Raw genomic sequence first — 15,442 nt, 5'->3', positions numbered from 1 at the left:
AAATGATTAAAAGCACTTTCTGCCTAATCTGGTTATGTAAATATGCTGTCCAAATTATTTTTATAATTTATCAAAATAAGTAGACTTGTTTAATAGCTAAAGAGGTTGCAAGGAAAATATTTATTTGCTATGAAGGATTTATTTTCATTCATTCAAGGTAATTTTAGGACTTTTCCCTTTACTATAAACATCAATAATATAGGTTATCTTTGGAGATAATCATTTTCCCTCATAATTCTCAGGTGTCAAAACTTTTATTTTACCAATGAAAATAAAATGAATTATTAACATTCTTTGGTTTCATATTCTGTCTGAGCAGGTTTTCATTTACCCAGATACTCAATAGGACTAGAATGTCCCTTAAAAGGACCAACTCTTTCCTTCGAACTTCTGAGAATTTCTAAGGATTCGTTTAATAAAATTCATACTATTATTCTATAAAACACCGTGTTCACACACTAAAAAGTGTCATTTACTCAGAATCCTCACTCAGAATCCCCCATGGGCTCCTCTACCTTGCCATAAAAGACAGTGGTCTTTATTGTGGTCGTTATTATCTTAACGATCTAATACGTTAAGCTCAAGTAACCTTGGAAACTTGCTTGGCTTAGAATTTGATCTATGCTGTTCATATATTTTTAAACCCTGTGAATTTCTAAAATTTCAATAAAAAGTAAAAGGTCACACTAGCATCAACTGTTCGCTAACTGCCCAGGGAAATAGGCTGACGGTGCAGAAGGGAGCACAGGGGGCTTTGAAGATGTCTGTACTGCTCCGAAAGTGCCATCTTTCTGATGGTCTGCAAATGAGGACAGAAAAACATTATTTGTATTCACTAAGTCTTTATATAATACAGTGAATCCACAATGTACAAGCCATTTCAACAATGTCTTCTCACCTGGATTACTGAAAAGATTTTGGCTGAGTCCGCGTAAAGGAATGCTATCTTCCCTTTTCTTCAGATATTTGGATTCCAGCCCTAAATTTGCACCACTTGAAAGGAAAATAGTATTTATTTTTACAAAGTCTTGTTTTCACCTTAATAGTTAATTCTGAAGGTTTGTCTAATCTATCTATCTATCTATATATATATATATATATATACACACACACATATACTATATGTAAAATAATTTAAGTTATATTTATAGCTTTGTTCTTCAGTGTTTTTTTAAATTTCTTTTTAATGTTTGTTTATTTTTGAGATAGAGACAGAACGTGAGCAGGGAAGCGCAAAGAGAGAAGGAGCTGCAGAACTCTCAGCAGGATCTATAGGCTCTGAGCTATTAGCACAGAGCCCGAAGCGGGGCTCAAACTCACGAACTGTGAGATCATGACCTGAGTCAAACGACTGAGTTTAACTGACTGAGCCACCCAGGCACCCCTCTTCAGTGCTTTCTTAAGCAAACAATTTATCCACAAGCCAAAATACCCTTCTTCCCAGTAAACTAAGTAGCACTAATAAGTCAAAGAGCTAAGATAAAGAATGTAGGCTAGCAGCGCATGGGTGGCTCAGTCAATTGAGCGTCTGACTTCAGCTCAAGTCATGATCTCGCGGTGCGTGGGTTCGAGCCCTACGTCAGGCTCTGTGCTGACAGCTAGGAGCCTGGAGCCTGCTTCAGATTCTGTGTCTCCCTCTCTCTTTGTCCCTTCCCCACTCACTCTCTCTCAAAAATAAACATTAAAAAAAAATTCTTTTTAAGAATGTAGGCTAAATGAAAGTCTAGTACTATGAAATTGTAAAACAGCAGCACTTAAGTGATGATACATGATGAAAACACATGTTCATGCTTCAAGAATACCCTTATTATTTAATAACTTCTATTTCATCTTGTATTTAATGAGTAAGATTTTTCCTTTGCCAAAAGCTCTTCAAAATTTTGTTAATACTTCAGTTGTCACTAATAAGCACTATTAAAATTAATACACAATAATGAATTCTAGTCCGATAAATACAAGTATAAACTGCGAAAAAACAGGGAGGGGCATTTATGTAGTCATATATTACCCTTTTCTACTACCATAGTCCTACTTTCTAAATCCATCCAGTGTTAAGTTTCTCTAGTAGTTCCTTATAACAAGAATTTAAAGGCACTTGTAAAACAATGACATTACATTCTTAAAATTAAATGGTCTTTTTCCAATTTTCAGAGAAGAATTAAGTGGGTGAACAGGTATTTCCTTCAATTTTAACTTTTAACCTTTGATATCCACTGCCACTTTTTCCTAGCTGACAGTGAATAAAGGAAAAAAAAACTAAAAGAGAAAACAGTCAAAATAGCTGACCAGTCCTAATTTTATGGACACACGATTATGTTTGATTTTGTACCACAAATATGATCATCATATTTTCTGCAAGTGAAACTGCTGTTGGGTGTATGAGAGTTAACTGTATCAACACCAAGTTCTACCATTAACACGATTTGCAGGTGCTCCACCTCCTGAACAAGTGTGAGATTATATAAAAATTTCAGGACTTCAAAGAATTCTGACTTTTTTTTTTAAAAAGAGGCTCACCAACTATTATAATACTCGCGTTGGTGCCAATTTTAGAGAAGCCAATGAATAAGAGCCAGCTCATGACAGGCCTTAAAGTGATTAAATTTTAACTAAGAAGAGTTAGTAAGAAAAAAATATTACAAACATGAAGAATACCCAGAAACAAGTTTTCATGCGTTACAAACTTCACTATGTAAAACCTGTGTAAGGTCTAAAAAAGAGGAAGGAATTTCTGAGTAGGCAAAACAGAAGTCACAAAGCTTATTTCGTTAGGTATGGGACAATCTCACAAGCCTTGTTATTCTCAGCAAAGAATTCTAGCAGTTTGAAAGAGCTGGCTTCTCAGAGCACTTTACACTAGCAGCATTAATTCAGAAAAATGGAGAGCTTTCCAGAGGCAAACACAGCCATACAGGAAAACAAAACCAAAAACCACCAAGTAAGAGGAATTAAAAAGATTTCTAATCTACTTGCCCAAAAGCATATGAAAGGGAGATCTTCAGTTATGTAGGAAAGTCTCTTAAAAAATAAAATTTTAGGGGCGCCTGGGTGGCGCAGTCGGTTAAGCGTCCGACTTCAGCCAGGTCACGATCTTGCGGTCCGTGAGTTCGAGCCCCGCGTCAGGCTCTGGGCTGATGGCTCGGAGCCTGGAGCCTGTTTCCGATTCTGTGTCTCCCTCTCTCTGCCCCTCCCCCGTTCATGCTCTGTCTCTCTCTGTCCCAAAAATAAATAAAAAACGTTGAAAAATAAAAAAAAAATAAATAAATAAAAAAAAATAAAATAAAAAAATAAAATTTTACTGTATGTTTAACTGTATCTTACAGTTTAAAAAAATTATGGAAAATCTTTTTTTAATGTTTATTTATTTTAAGAGAGACAGAGAGAGAGAGAGAGAGAGAGAGAGAGAGAGAATATCCCAAGCAGGCTCCATGCTGTCAGCATAGAGCCAAACACAGGGCCTGATCCCATGAACAGTGAGACCATGACCTGAGTGAAAATCAAGAGTCAGATGCTTAACCAACTGAGCCACCAAGGCGCCCAGGGAAATCTATTTCTTACACAGAAAAGTGACTCTAGCTTCAATCCCACTGATCAGTAACTTAAAATGTCACAGATAAATAAGTGGGCATCAAAGCTTTCAAACACCAATAAAAATTATTTAGGATGACTTTCAAAAGTGCAAACATTAAATTTTATGACAAGTACTTACTTTTCCTTATCAGTTGAGCAAGGCATACTAATAGTTGTTCCTGTTTGAACATCTCCTAGTGACGTATTTGGTTTTGTAAACTGCAAGTTAAACTGAACCTGTGAAGAGGGAAAACACCTCATGTAACTGAGTTAGTGAGAACCGAGGCAGTTCCATATGGAGATGGATGGTTAAAACTTCTTTCTCATGTATCTAGAACATAGAAGAACAGGTTCAACAAGTTATTTTATAACACAAGAACATTTTCCTGAAGAGATTTAACAACAAAAATCCTATTTCTCCTTGCCAAAAATATTCCTGTGATAGAAGCAAGATGAACAGTGCAACATGATCTCTTAACAATTATTTTGAAACAAAAACACTAATGCAGCCAATCCTTGTACAACATGGGTTTGAACTGGAGGGGCTATTTATACGGACTTTGGTCAATAAATACCAGTAGAATAAACACCAGTAGAATGCGGTACCATCTGTCTCCTCATCCCCGCCCAGTTAGCAAAGCTGGATCCTGAAGTAACACCTACTCCTTACCCACTTGACTCCCTAGTTTCTGCTTACAGGAAATGCTGACAAGCAATAAGCTGCTAGTTCCCTGGGGATTTTAGCTCACCACCTCAGAGAACATCCACCATGGTGGACGGCAGCCCTGCCTGCTGTCTGCTCTTCACTGCAGGCTCCCTCCTTGTTGTTCTGGGGTTTCCCCAGACCCTCCAGTGGTGTGGTATCTTTCGTTCTGTGATCCTTGCCCAACTACAACCAGTAACTGGCCCTGCCACTTCAGCAAGAATCTCTCTCCAGAGCCGGTTCCTTTACTGCCTCTCAGCTCAGGCCTCAGTGAACTAACCATGCACACAGGGAGTGGAATGAGGAGTGCCAAAAGCAGGGGAGAGTCCAGCCTACCCGTATGCTTCCTCTACATACCCTTTGTTTGTAATCATTTGGCAACTTCTTATGTTTCAATCACAATATAAAATACATTCATGGGGAAGACAGGGGGAAAATATATATATATTTTTTTCACACACACATACATATATATATATATATATAAAATACAGTAGTTAAATTTGAGGGAAGTTAAAAGTTATACATGATTTTTTGACAATGCAGGGGTCAATGCCTTCTAACCCCGGCACTTAAATAAGTATCAGGGCACCTGGGTGGCTCAGTTGGTTGAGCATCCAACGCTTTTTTTTTTTTTAAATATTTTTGAGAGAGAGAGAGAGAGAGAGAGCGCGCGCAAGCAGGGGAGGGGCAGAGAGAGAGGGAGACACAGAATCCGAAGCAGGCTCCAGGTTCTGAGCTGTCAGCAGAGAGCCCAACATGAGACTCGAACCCACAAACTGCGAGATCATGACCTGAGCAGAAATCGAACGCTTAACCAACTGAGCCACCCAGGCACCTGGAGTATCCAACTCTTGATTTCAGCTCACGTCACAATCTCACAGTTTGCGAGTTTGAGCTTACCGCCCCCTGTCAGGCTCTGTGCTGACAGTGCAGAGACTGCTTGGGATTCTTTCTCTGCCCCTCTCCTGCTTATGCTCTCTCTCAAGATAAATAAATATACTCAAAAAAAATTTTTTTTAATTTTTAACTTTTATTTATTTTTTGAGAGAGACAGAGCATGAGCCGGGGAAGGGCAGAGAGAGAGAGGGAGTCACAGAATCCGAAGCAGACTCCAGGCTCTGAGCTGTCAGCACAGAGCCAGACATGGGGCTTGAACTCATGAACCACGAGATCATGACCTGAGCTGAAGTCGGATGCTTAACCGACTGAGCCACCTAGTCACCCCAAAAATTTTTAAATAAGCAAGTGTCATAGTTCTAAAAGTTTTCTCCCTATTTATAACAATGATGCATATACAGCATGTATTCTGAGAATTCTTCCCTTTTCAAGAATTTTCAAAGTCTGTTATATTTATGGTTTCTAAATGAAAGGCTAGGAATTAGAATTTTAAAACAAAAGTAACCCAAGAATCTATACAAACTAAATCAAACTAAAATAGATGACTGAGCATGTTTCACACCAGGAATTTATAAATGGGTTCTATATCAGAAAAATGTATACACATAACCAAACTAATAGATGGAAAAAAAAATTATGACCACTTGCATACAAAAGGAAAAGGCAGGAGAAAACATTAAATATCTACTTTTGGTAAAAAGTCAATAAAATAGGAATAGATAGATACTAATTTCATAGGTTAAAACTACAAATTAAAAAGGTATGTACTACCGTACTATCAAGCTTCAATATTCCAAAGATATTAGTTCTCCCTACATTAATCCATGCATTTCACATGATAACCTTAAACACAAAAAGGAGTTTTTAAAGTGAAACAAGCTGACTCTAATATTCCTTATAGAAAAATAAATATGGAGTGCCTGGGTGGCTCAGTCGGTTAAGCAGCCAACTTCGGCTCAGGTCATGATCTCTCAGTCCATGAGTTTGAGCCCCACATCAGGTTCTGTGCTGACAGCTCAGAGCCTGGAACCTACTTTAGATACTGTGTCTCCCTCTCTCTCTGCCCCTCCCCCACTTGCAGTCTGTCTGTTTCTCGCTCACAAAAATAAACATTGAAAAATTAAAAAAAAAAGAAACATGGGTGAGGAATATTAAAGTATCAGATAGCAATTCATAAGATAATTTTCAGCACCAATCACAAATTAGAAAACTGTACAAAATAAAAAGAATGGTCTCAAATACTGAACACACAATGCAAAGGTTGTATGTAACCTTTGAGAGAAATGTAATTCCCCACCAATGACCCAGCTTTCCAACTGGAGGCACACCCTAAATTCAGGTACAGAGGGAAAACATAGATCAACATCAGAATTTAGGGAGTTTGGAGTAAGTGAAAGTTAAAGGGCAGAATTCTAATGAGAAAGACGGTATAAAGGAAAATCTCTGGAAATCTGCACATGGATCCCTTAGAAGTTTTGCTTAGTACTGGCCACATGCATAGGGAAAAATGCCCCAAGACTGAAAAAAGAAATGGGAGGGGTGCCTGGGTGGCTCAGTCGGTTGAGCATCCGACTTCAGCTCAGATCATGATCTCACACTTCGTGGGTTCGAGCCCACTTGGTTGAGCATCCGATTTCAGCTCAGATCATGATCTCACACTTCGTGGGTTCGAGCCCACATTGGGCTCTATGCTGGCAGCTCAGAGCCTGGAGCCTGCTTTGGATTCTGTGTCTCCTTCTCTCTCTGCCCCTGCCCTGCTCGCTCGCACTCTCTCTCTCTCTCAAAACTAAATCAACATTAAAAAAGTTTAAAAAAAAAAAAAAAAGAAATGGGAATTTTCACATGAACAATTTCTAAGGTTCATAATCATGGAGACACATAGTAATCATTTAGGGCATTCAGTGAAGAGCCACAAAGGATCACAGCTTTGTAGAAGGGCTGAACTATCTCTTGAGTAAAAGCTACTTTAGATGTACCCAAGTAAAGCTAAAGAAAAAAAAATGAAAGAAACCTAGAATGCTCCAAAGGGATCAAGGGAACCCACAACTAACTTAAATACCAGCCACTCTTTATTTTATTAAAAAAAAAATTTTTTTTAATATTTATTTTTGAGAGAGAGAGACAGGATATGAGCAGGGGAGGGGCAGAGAGACAGGAGACACAGAATCTGAAGCAGGCTTCAGGCTCTGAGCTGTCAGTGCAGAGCCCAATGCAGGGTTCAAACTCATGAACCATGAGATCATGACCTGAGATGAATTTGGAAGTTTAACCAACCGAGCCACCCAGGCGATCCTACCAGCCACTCTTTAAAGGAAGATAACAAAACACATACGGTCAACAATGTAACCACTGACAGTGTTCCGCATTCTATCAAAAATTACTAGAGATGACGTTAAGAAAATGTAACACCAAGGAAAGAGTCAATAGAAACAGATCCAGAAATGACAGAAATGATAACAGGACAAGGACAGAGATGTTAGAACAAAGATAACGATCAAAAAGAATTTAATGGAAATTGAAAGTATGAGAAAAATGAAAAATATAAAAAAGAATGAAATGGAACTTGCAGCAATGGCAAATTCAATACCTCAAACACAAATTTCTAACTGGACAGAAATAACAGCATATTAAACACTGCAGGAAAAAAAAAAGATAGGTGACTTTAAAACATAGCATTTGACTGTAAAATAAAGCATAAAATAATGAACAGTCTCAACAGAAAAATATGGGATCAACCATGTATAAATGGAATATTGAAAGAAAATAATAGGAAAAAAAGTGAAGAAATAATGACCAGAATTTTCCAAGTTGTCAACCATAAACCCCTGATACACAGATCCTCCATAAAAAGCCCTAAGTGGATAATGATATACATGTACCACACCAAAATATATCATAAATAAGTTGCTGAAAAAAACGAAAAAAAAGGAAATGTGAAAAGCACCCAGAGAAAAAGTCACTTTCTAAAGAGAAAAAGTGCTAAAAAAATGACTACTAATGACTTGCCAGAAACTATTCAATCCAGGCAACACAGAATAACCTCTTCAAAATGCTGTAAGGAAACAGAAACTTGCTGATTTTGATGGCAACGTAGGAAGAGGACAATGTAGAAAGACCCTGAACTCACCTCCTCCAGAGACACACCAAATCTACCTCTTTATAGAGCAATTCCTCCTGAAGATGCTGAAGGCTGAATGAACAACTTGTGCATAACAAATATAGACAAAGAATGGCAAAAGGTGGAGACAGGGTAAGAAAGGGAAACACCCAATGTCAACACTGTGAACTACACTGGGGAAGGATAGTACTGAGTAACTGTGAGCTGATTCACCTGCCCTACGCACAGAAAAAAGCCTCAGATTAAAAGAAGAGCTAGAATATAAAAGATCCAGTCCTAGAATTCTGCCAAAAGCAAGAGAGCTGCTGTACCCTCTCTGAGCCACAAGGGCTGGTGAGGACTGTTTACATTTCCCCTCCACCTTGATAGCGCAGACAGGGGACAGGGTAACTCAGCCAGCCCTGGGCTCCTAGCCCACACCACTTCCAGACACCTTGGGAAACAAGAAAAAAGCTGCAATTTAAAAGAGCAACTAGAATAAAAGATCCAGCCCTAGAATTCTGCCACATGGTGGAGGGAACTGTTGGAACTCTCTCTGGGTTGGAGGGGCTGGCAAGTGGCACAGTTTATTTTGCTCAGCCCTGACAGTGTGGATGAGAACAGGGTCTGGACACCCTAGCTGGAAGACTGCTTCAGCGACCCCAGCATGGTGCACACCAGAACACCCCTAATCAGCGCTCACTGTACTCCCGCCATTTGCCACAGTAACAGGAGGGGCAAAGCACCCCAGAACACTCCAGGCCCTCACCACTTTGGCTGCAGACATCTTGCCAGGGCACCCCTAGTAAAGAATACCTCAGGACCTCCAAACCCACTGCCACATCATCTCCAGATGACTTATCGGGGTGCCTTCTGTGTAGAGTGACATGGGAAGCCCTGGCCAGTGTCCACTTCAGTTTCAGTTGTCCTGGGAGGATACCCTCTGCATGGAGAGCTCCGGGACCACCCTGGCCCCTGCCTGCTTCAGTTCAGGACCTCCCACCATGGCAGCTGCAGGACAAAGTACCTCATGATGCCCAGCCCACACAAGCCTTACCTCCAGCCAGCCAGCCAAGGTCACCAGGCATACACAATCTACACAGGAGATGACCATACACAAGATGATTCCTTTAAGTTTAGGAGAAATAGCTGTTGCACCAAATTCAGAGAAGTAAACACAGAAAGTCAAGCAAAAGGAGAGAGAAATATGCTCCAAATGAAAAGACCAAGACAAAAGCTCAGAAAAGAACTAAATGAAACAGAAATAACTAATCTATCTGATAAAGATTTTGAAGTAATGGTCAGAAAGATGCTCACTGGACTGTAGAGAAGAATGGAGGAACTCAGAATTCAACAAAGAGAAAATACACAAAAACTAATCAGAACTGTATTAACAACTGAATGTAAAATATAGTAGAAGAATCAACAGCAGATTAGCAAATGCAAAGGAACAAATCAGCAACGTGACAGGGTAATGGAAAGCAGCCAAGATGAACAGCAAAAAACAAAAAGTTTCTTTTAGGTAAACTCTACCCCCAACATGGGGCCTGAACTCATGACCCTAAGATCAAGAGTTGCATGCTCCACCAACTGAGTCAGCCAGGTGTCCAAGATAAAAGACTTTTTAAAAAATGAGGGGGCGACTGGGTGGCTCAGTCGGTTGAGTGTCCAACTTCAGCTCAGGACATGGTCTTGCAGTTCATGAGTTCGAGCCCCGCGTCAGGCTCTGTGCTAACAAACAGCTCAGAGCCTGGAGCCTGCTTCAGATTCTGTATCTCTCTCTCTCTCTCCCCCTCCCCTGCTCATGCTCTGCCTCTGTCTCTCAAAAATAAATAAATGTTAAAAAAAATAATAAAATAAAAAATGAGGATAGATTAAGGGATTCCTGGACAATATCAAGAGAGCAAACAGTCGCATCAAAAAGATCCCAGAAGAAGAGAAAGAGAAAAGCGCAGAAATATTATTTGAGAAATAATACCTGAAAATACATAACCTGGGGAAGGAAACAGGTCCAGGAAGCACAGAGAGCTCCAAGCAAGATGAACCCAAGAAGGTCCATACCGTGACACATAATTAAAATAACAAAGAGTAAAGATACAGAACTTTTTAAATAGGAGAGAAGCAACTGGTTGCTACAAAGGAATCCCATAAAGTTATCAGTTAATTTCTCATCAGAAACGCTGCAAGCCAGAAGGGAGTAGCATGATATATTCAAAGTGCTGACAGGGAGGAAAAAAAAAAAAAAAAAAAAAGTACACCCAAGAATATTCTACCCAGCAAGGTAAGAGTGTTTCCCAAACGAAAGTTAAAGGAGTTCATCATCACTAAACCAGCCTTAAAAGAAATGTTAAACAGACTCCTCCAAGTGGAAAAGAAAGGGCCATAATTAAAAGAAAATTAGGAAAAGAAAAACTTTCATGAATAAAAGCAAACAAACAATAAAGATAATTAAGCAATCACTTACAAAGTTAGTATGAAGGTTAGAAAAGTACCAAATTCAATTATTTCTAAAAAAAATTAGTTAAGGGGAGTCACAAAATAAAAAGATGGAAACTATGAGGGGCTCCTGGGTGGCTCAGTCAGTTAAGTGTCCGACTTTGGCTCAGGTCATAATCTCACGGTTCAGTTCTGTGAGTTCGAGCCCTGCGTTGGGCTCTGTGCTGACAGGTTAGAGCCTGGAGCCTGCTTCAATTCTGTGTCTCCCTCTCTCTGCTCTTCTCCCACTTGCACTCTGTCTCTCCCTCTCTCAAAAATAAACGTTAAAAATTTTTTTTAAAAAGATGGACACTATAAAAACTTATACAAAAAATGTGAAGGGGAGGGAGTAAAAATAAAGTTCATTTACAATGTCTTTAAAATTGACTATCAAGATAATATAGACTGTTATATACTCAGAGTGTTATATATGAACTTCATGGTAAGTATAAACCAAAAACCTATAGTAGGTATACATAAGAGAAAGAAATCCAAGCATAACACTAAAGAAAGTCATCAATCACAAGGGAAGAGAGCAACCGAAGAAAGGAACACAAAAGAACTACAAAAACAACCAGAAAACAATAAAATGGCAATAAGTACATACTTATCAAGAATTACTTTAAAAACGTAAAGGATCTAAATGGCCCCATCAAGATACAGGGTGATGGAATGTTCCCATAACAAAACAAGCCCCACCTATATGCTGCCTACAAGAGACTCACTTCAGACCTAAAGACACATAAAGACTGAAAGTGAAGTGAAGAAAAAGATATTCCAGGCAAATGGAAACAAAAAAAAGCCTAGGTAGCAATACTTACATCACACAACACAGACATTAAAGTGTAACAAGAGACAAAGAAGGTCGTTACATGATAATAAAGGGATCAATCCTTAAAGGGAACAGAACTGTAAATATCTACCCACTCAACATTGGAGCACTTAAATACATAAAGCAAATATTAACAGACATAGAGGGAGAAATTAACAATAATACAATAATAGTAGGGGACTTTAACGCCCCACTTACATCAATGGATACTGTATCCAGGCAAAAAATCAATTAGGAAACAGGATCTTTATATGACATATTAAAAATTTTTTTATTTTATTTTTTATCTTTATTTGTGAGAGAGAGAAAGACCTCGAGGAAGGGATATGGGCGAGGAGAGGAAATAGTGGAGGAGAGAGGGAGAATCCCAAGTAGGCTCCAGGTTAAGCACAGAGCCTGACATGGGGCTTGATCCCATAACCCTAGGATTATGACCTGAGCCAAAAATCAACAGTCGGATGCCCAACCAACTGAGCCACCCAGGCACCCTGACATATTAGACCAGATAAACTTTACAAATATATACAGAACATTCTACCCCAAACCAATAGAATACACATTTTTTTTCAAAACACGTGGAACATTCTCCAGGACATATCATCTCTTAGGCTACAAAACAAGTCTCAATAAATGTTAAGATCTGGGGCGCCTGGGTGGCTCAGTCGTTTAAGCGTCCGACTTCAGCTCAGGTCACAATCTCGCGGTCCGCGAGTTCGAGCCCCGCGTCGGGCTCTGGGCTGATGGCTCAGAGCCTGGAGCCTGCTTCCGATTCTGTGTCTCCCTCTCTCTCTGCCCCTCCCCCGTTCATGCTCTGTCTCTCTCTGTCTCAAAAATAAATAAAACGTTAAAAAAAAAAAATTTTAGAAGATTGAACTCCTATCAACTATCGTTTCTGACAATCATCATGAAAGAAATTACAAGAAAAAAATTGGAAGAAGTACAAACACATGCAGGCTAAACAACACACTACTAAATACCCACTGGGTAAATGAAGAAATCAAAGAGGAAATAGAAAAATACACTAAGTAAAATAAAATGAAAACACACCAGTCCAAAATCTACAGGATGCAGCTAAAGCAATTCTAAAGAGGAAAATTTATAGTGATAAAGGCTTACCTCAAAAGACAAGAAAAAAATCTCAATCTACCTAACTTTTACATGTAAAGGAACTAGAAAAAGAACAAAGCCAAAGCCAGTACAAGTAAAAAAATAAAAGATCAGACCACAAATAAATAAATGAAACAGAGACTAAAAAAACACTGGAACAGATCAATGAAATCAGCTGGTTCTTTGAAAAGATCAACAAAATTGACAAACTTTTAACTAGACTCATCAAGAACAAAAGAGGAACCAAATAAATAAAATCAGAAGTGAAAGAAGTAGCAACTGACACCATAGAAATACTATCAATTGTAAGAAACTAAAATGAAAAATTATACACCAACAAATTCAACCTAGAAGACAAGGACAGATCCCTAATATACACAATCTTCCAAAACTGAATCAGGAAGAAACAGAAAATTTGAACAAATTTCCAGTAAAAAAAAAAATAACAGCAACCAAAAAATATCCAACAAATTAAAATCCAAAACCAGATGGATTCAGAGGTGAATTCTACCTGACATTTAAAGAAGAATTAATACCTATTTTCTCTTCAGTCTATTCCGAAAAAAAGGAACAGGAAAGAAAGCCTCAAAACATACATTCTATAAGACCAGCATTACCCTTATATCAAAACCAGACAAAGACACTACAAAAAAGGAAAACTGTAAGCCATATCCCTGAAGAACATGGATATAAAAGTCCTCAACAAAATATTAGCAAACCACATACAACATTATTAAAAGGATCATTGACCATGATCGAGTGGGATTTATTCCTGGGATGCAAGGGATGGTTCAATATCTGCAAAACAATCAACATGTGAAACACCACTTTAACAAAAATAAGAATAAAAATATCATCTCAATCACTAAATAAAAATCATTTGACAAAGTCAATATCCATTCATGATAAAAATTTTCAACAAAGTGGGTTTAGAGAAAACACCTCAACATAATAAAGGCCATATATGATAAACTCACAGCCAACATCATACTGAATAGTGAAAAATTGAAACCTTTTCCCCTAAGATCAAAAACAGCACAAGGATATCCACTCTAGGTACTTTTATTTGACATACTACTGAAGTCCTAGCCACAGTAGACAAGAAAAAATAAAAGGCATCCAAATTGGTAAGTAATAAGTTAAATAGTCACAATTTGCAGATGACATGATACCAAACATAGAAAACCCTAAAGGCTCTACAAAAAAACTATTGGAATAAGTGAATTCGACAAAATTGCAGAATATAAAATATATAGAAATCGGTTATTCCTATACACTAATAATAAAGTAGCAGAAAAGGAAATTAAGAAAATAATTCCATGCACCCCTATATTGATTAGAGCATTATTTACAATAGCCAAGTTATGGAAGTAGCCTAAGTGTCCACTGATTGATGAATGGATAAAAAAAATGGGGTGTATATATATATATATATATATATACACATATATATATATATATATACACACACACACACATATATATATATATATACAATAGAATATTACTCAGCCATAAAGAATGAAATTTTGCCATTTGCAATAAAATGGTGGAGCCAGAGAGTTTAAGCAAAATAAGTTAGAGAAAGAAAAATAACCATATGATTTCATTCACATGTAGAATTTAAGGGGGGAAAAAAGGAGGGGGAAATAAGAGAGAGACAAATTAAGAGACTCTTATTTATAGAGAATTGATGGTTACAGAGGGAGGGGGGGTGAGGGGATAGGCTAAATAGCTGATGGGAATTAAGAAGAGCACTTGCGATGGGTGGCTAAGTTGGCTAAGCATCCAACTTTGGCTCAGGTCATGATCTCGTGGTTCATGAGTTCCAGTCCTGCGTCGGGCTCTGTGTTGACAGCTCAGAGCCTGGAGCTTGCTTTGGATTCCGTGTCTCCTCTCTCTCTGCCCCTTCCTTACTCGTGCTCTCTCTCTCAAAAATAAATAAACATTAAAAAAAAATGGACAAAAGATTAAATAGATATTTTACCAAAATAAATACACTGATAACAAATAAGCACATGAAAAAATGCTCTCAGCTTCATTAGCTATTAGGGAAAATGCATGTTAGAAGTCACAATAAGAGATTTCTATATACCTATTAGAATGGCTAAAAGTAAACAATTCACCATACCAGCTGTTGTCAAGAATATAATATATCTTGAATTCTCAGACTGCTGATGGATGGTTCAACCACTTTTGGAAAAGTTTGGTAGTTTCTTAAAAATGAAATATATATCTCCAGCCATTCCATTTCTAGGTATTCACCTTAGAGAAATACAAAGACTTATACACAAACAATCACAAGCAGCTTTATTTGTAATAGCCCAAAACTGAAAGTGACTGAAATGTCTATCAAATGGTGAAGAGATAAACAAATGTTGGCATATGCATTCAATGATAAACTATTGAGCAATTAAAAGAACTAGTGACACACACTACAACCTGGATAAACCTCAAACATGGTGAAAGCAGACAGACAACAAAAGCTTCATATTGTATGATTCTATTCATATGAAATGTAGTGAAGCAAATGTATAGACAGAAAGCAGATCAGTAATTGCCTAGGGCTAGGGGCAAGAGTGTGGATTAACTACAAATAAGCACTAGGGAACCTTCTGGGGGCATGTAAATGCTCTAAAATTGGATTGTCATGATGGTTTCACAACTCTATAAATTAATTAAAATTACTGTACTGTAAACTTAACCATGGGAGAATTTTATGGTATATAAATTATACTTTAGTAAAGTTTTAAATTTT

General features: G+C 37.9%; 1 protein-coding gene across 2 annotated transcripts in view; it reads right to left on the bottom strand.

Annotated features, from left to right (window-relative positions):
- Window positions 1-561: 561 nt before the first annotated feature.
- SASS6 (SAS-6 centriolar assembly protein) overlaps window positions 562-15,442 on the bottom strand; it is a 56,670-nt gene continuing 41,789 nt past the window's right edge. For both annotated transcript variants that reach the window (XM_058716429.1, XM_058716430.1), the window contains 3 exons: window positions 3,710-3,807; window positions 899-993; window positions 562-799 (listed from right to left, as the gene is read on the bottom strand). In XM_058716429.1, coding sequence (XP_058572412.1) covers window positions 693-799; window positions 899-993; window positions 3,710-3,807 — 300 coding nt within the window. In that variant the 3' untranslated portion in view covers window positions 562-692. The remainder of the gene's footprint in view (window positions 800-898; window positions 994-3,709; window positions 3,808-15,442) is intronic.

The sequence above is a fragment of the Neofelis nebulosa genome, chromosome 2 (assembly GCF_028018385.1).
Source record: "Neofelis nebulosa isolate mNeoNeb1 chromosome 2, mNeoNeb1.pri, whole genome shotgun sequence".
Taxonomy (NCBI): Eukaryota; Metazoa; Chordata; class Mammalia; order Carnivora; family Felidae; genus Neofelis; species Neofelis nebulosa.
This window is presented reverse-complemented; position numbering and strand designations above follow the sequence as displayed.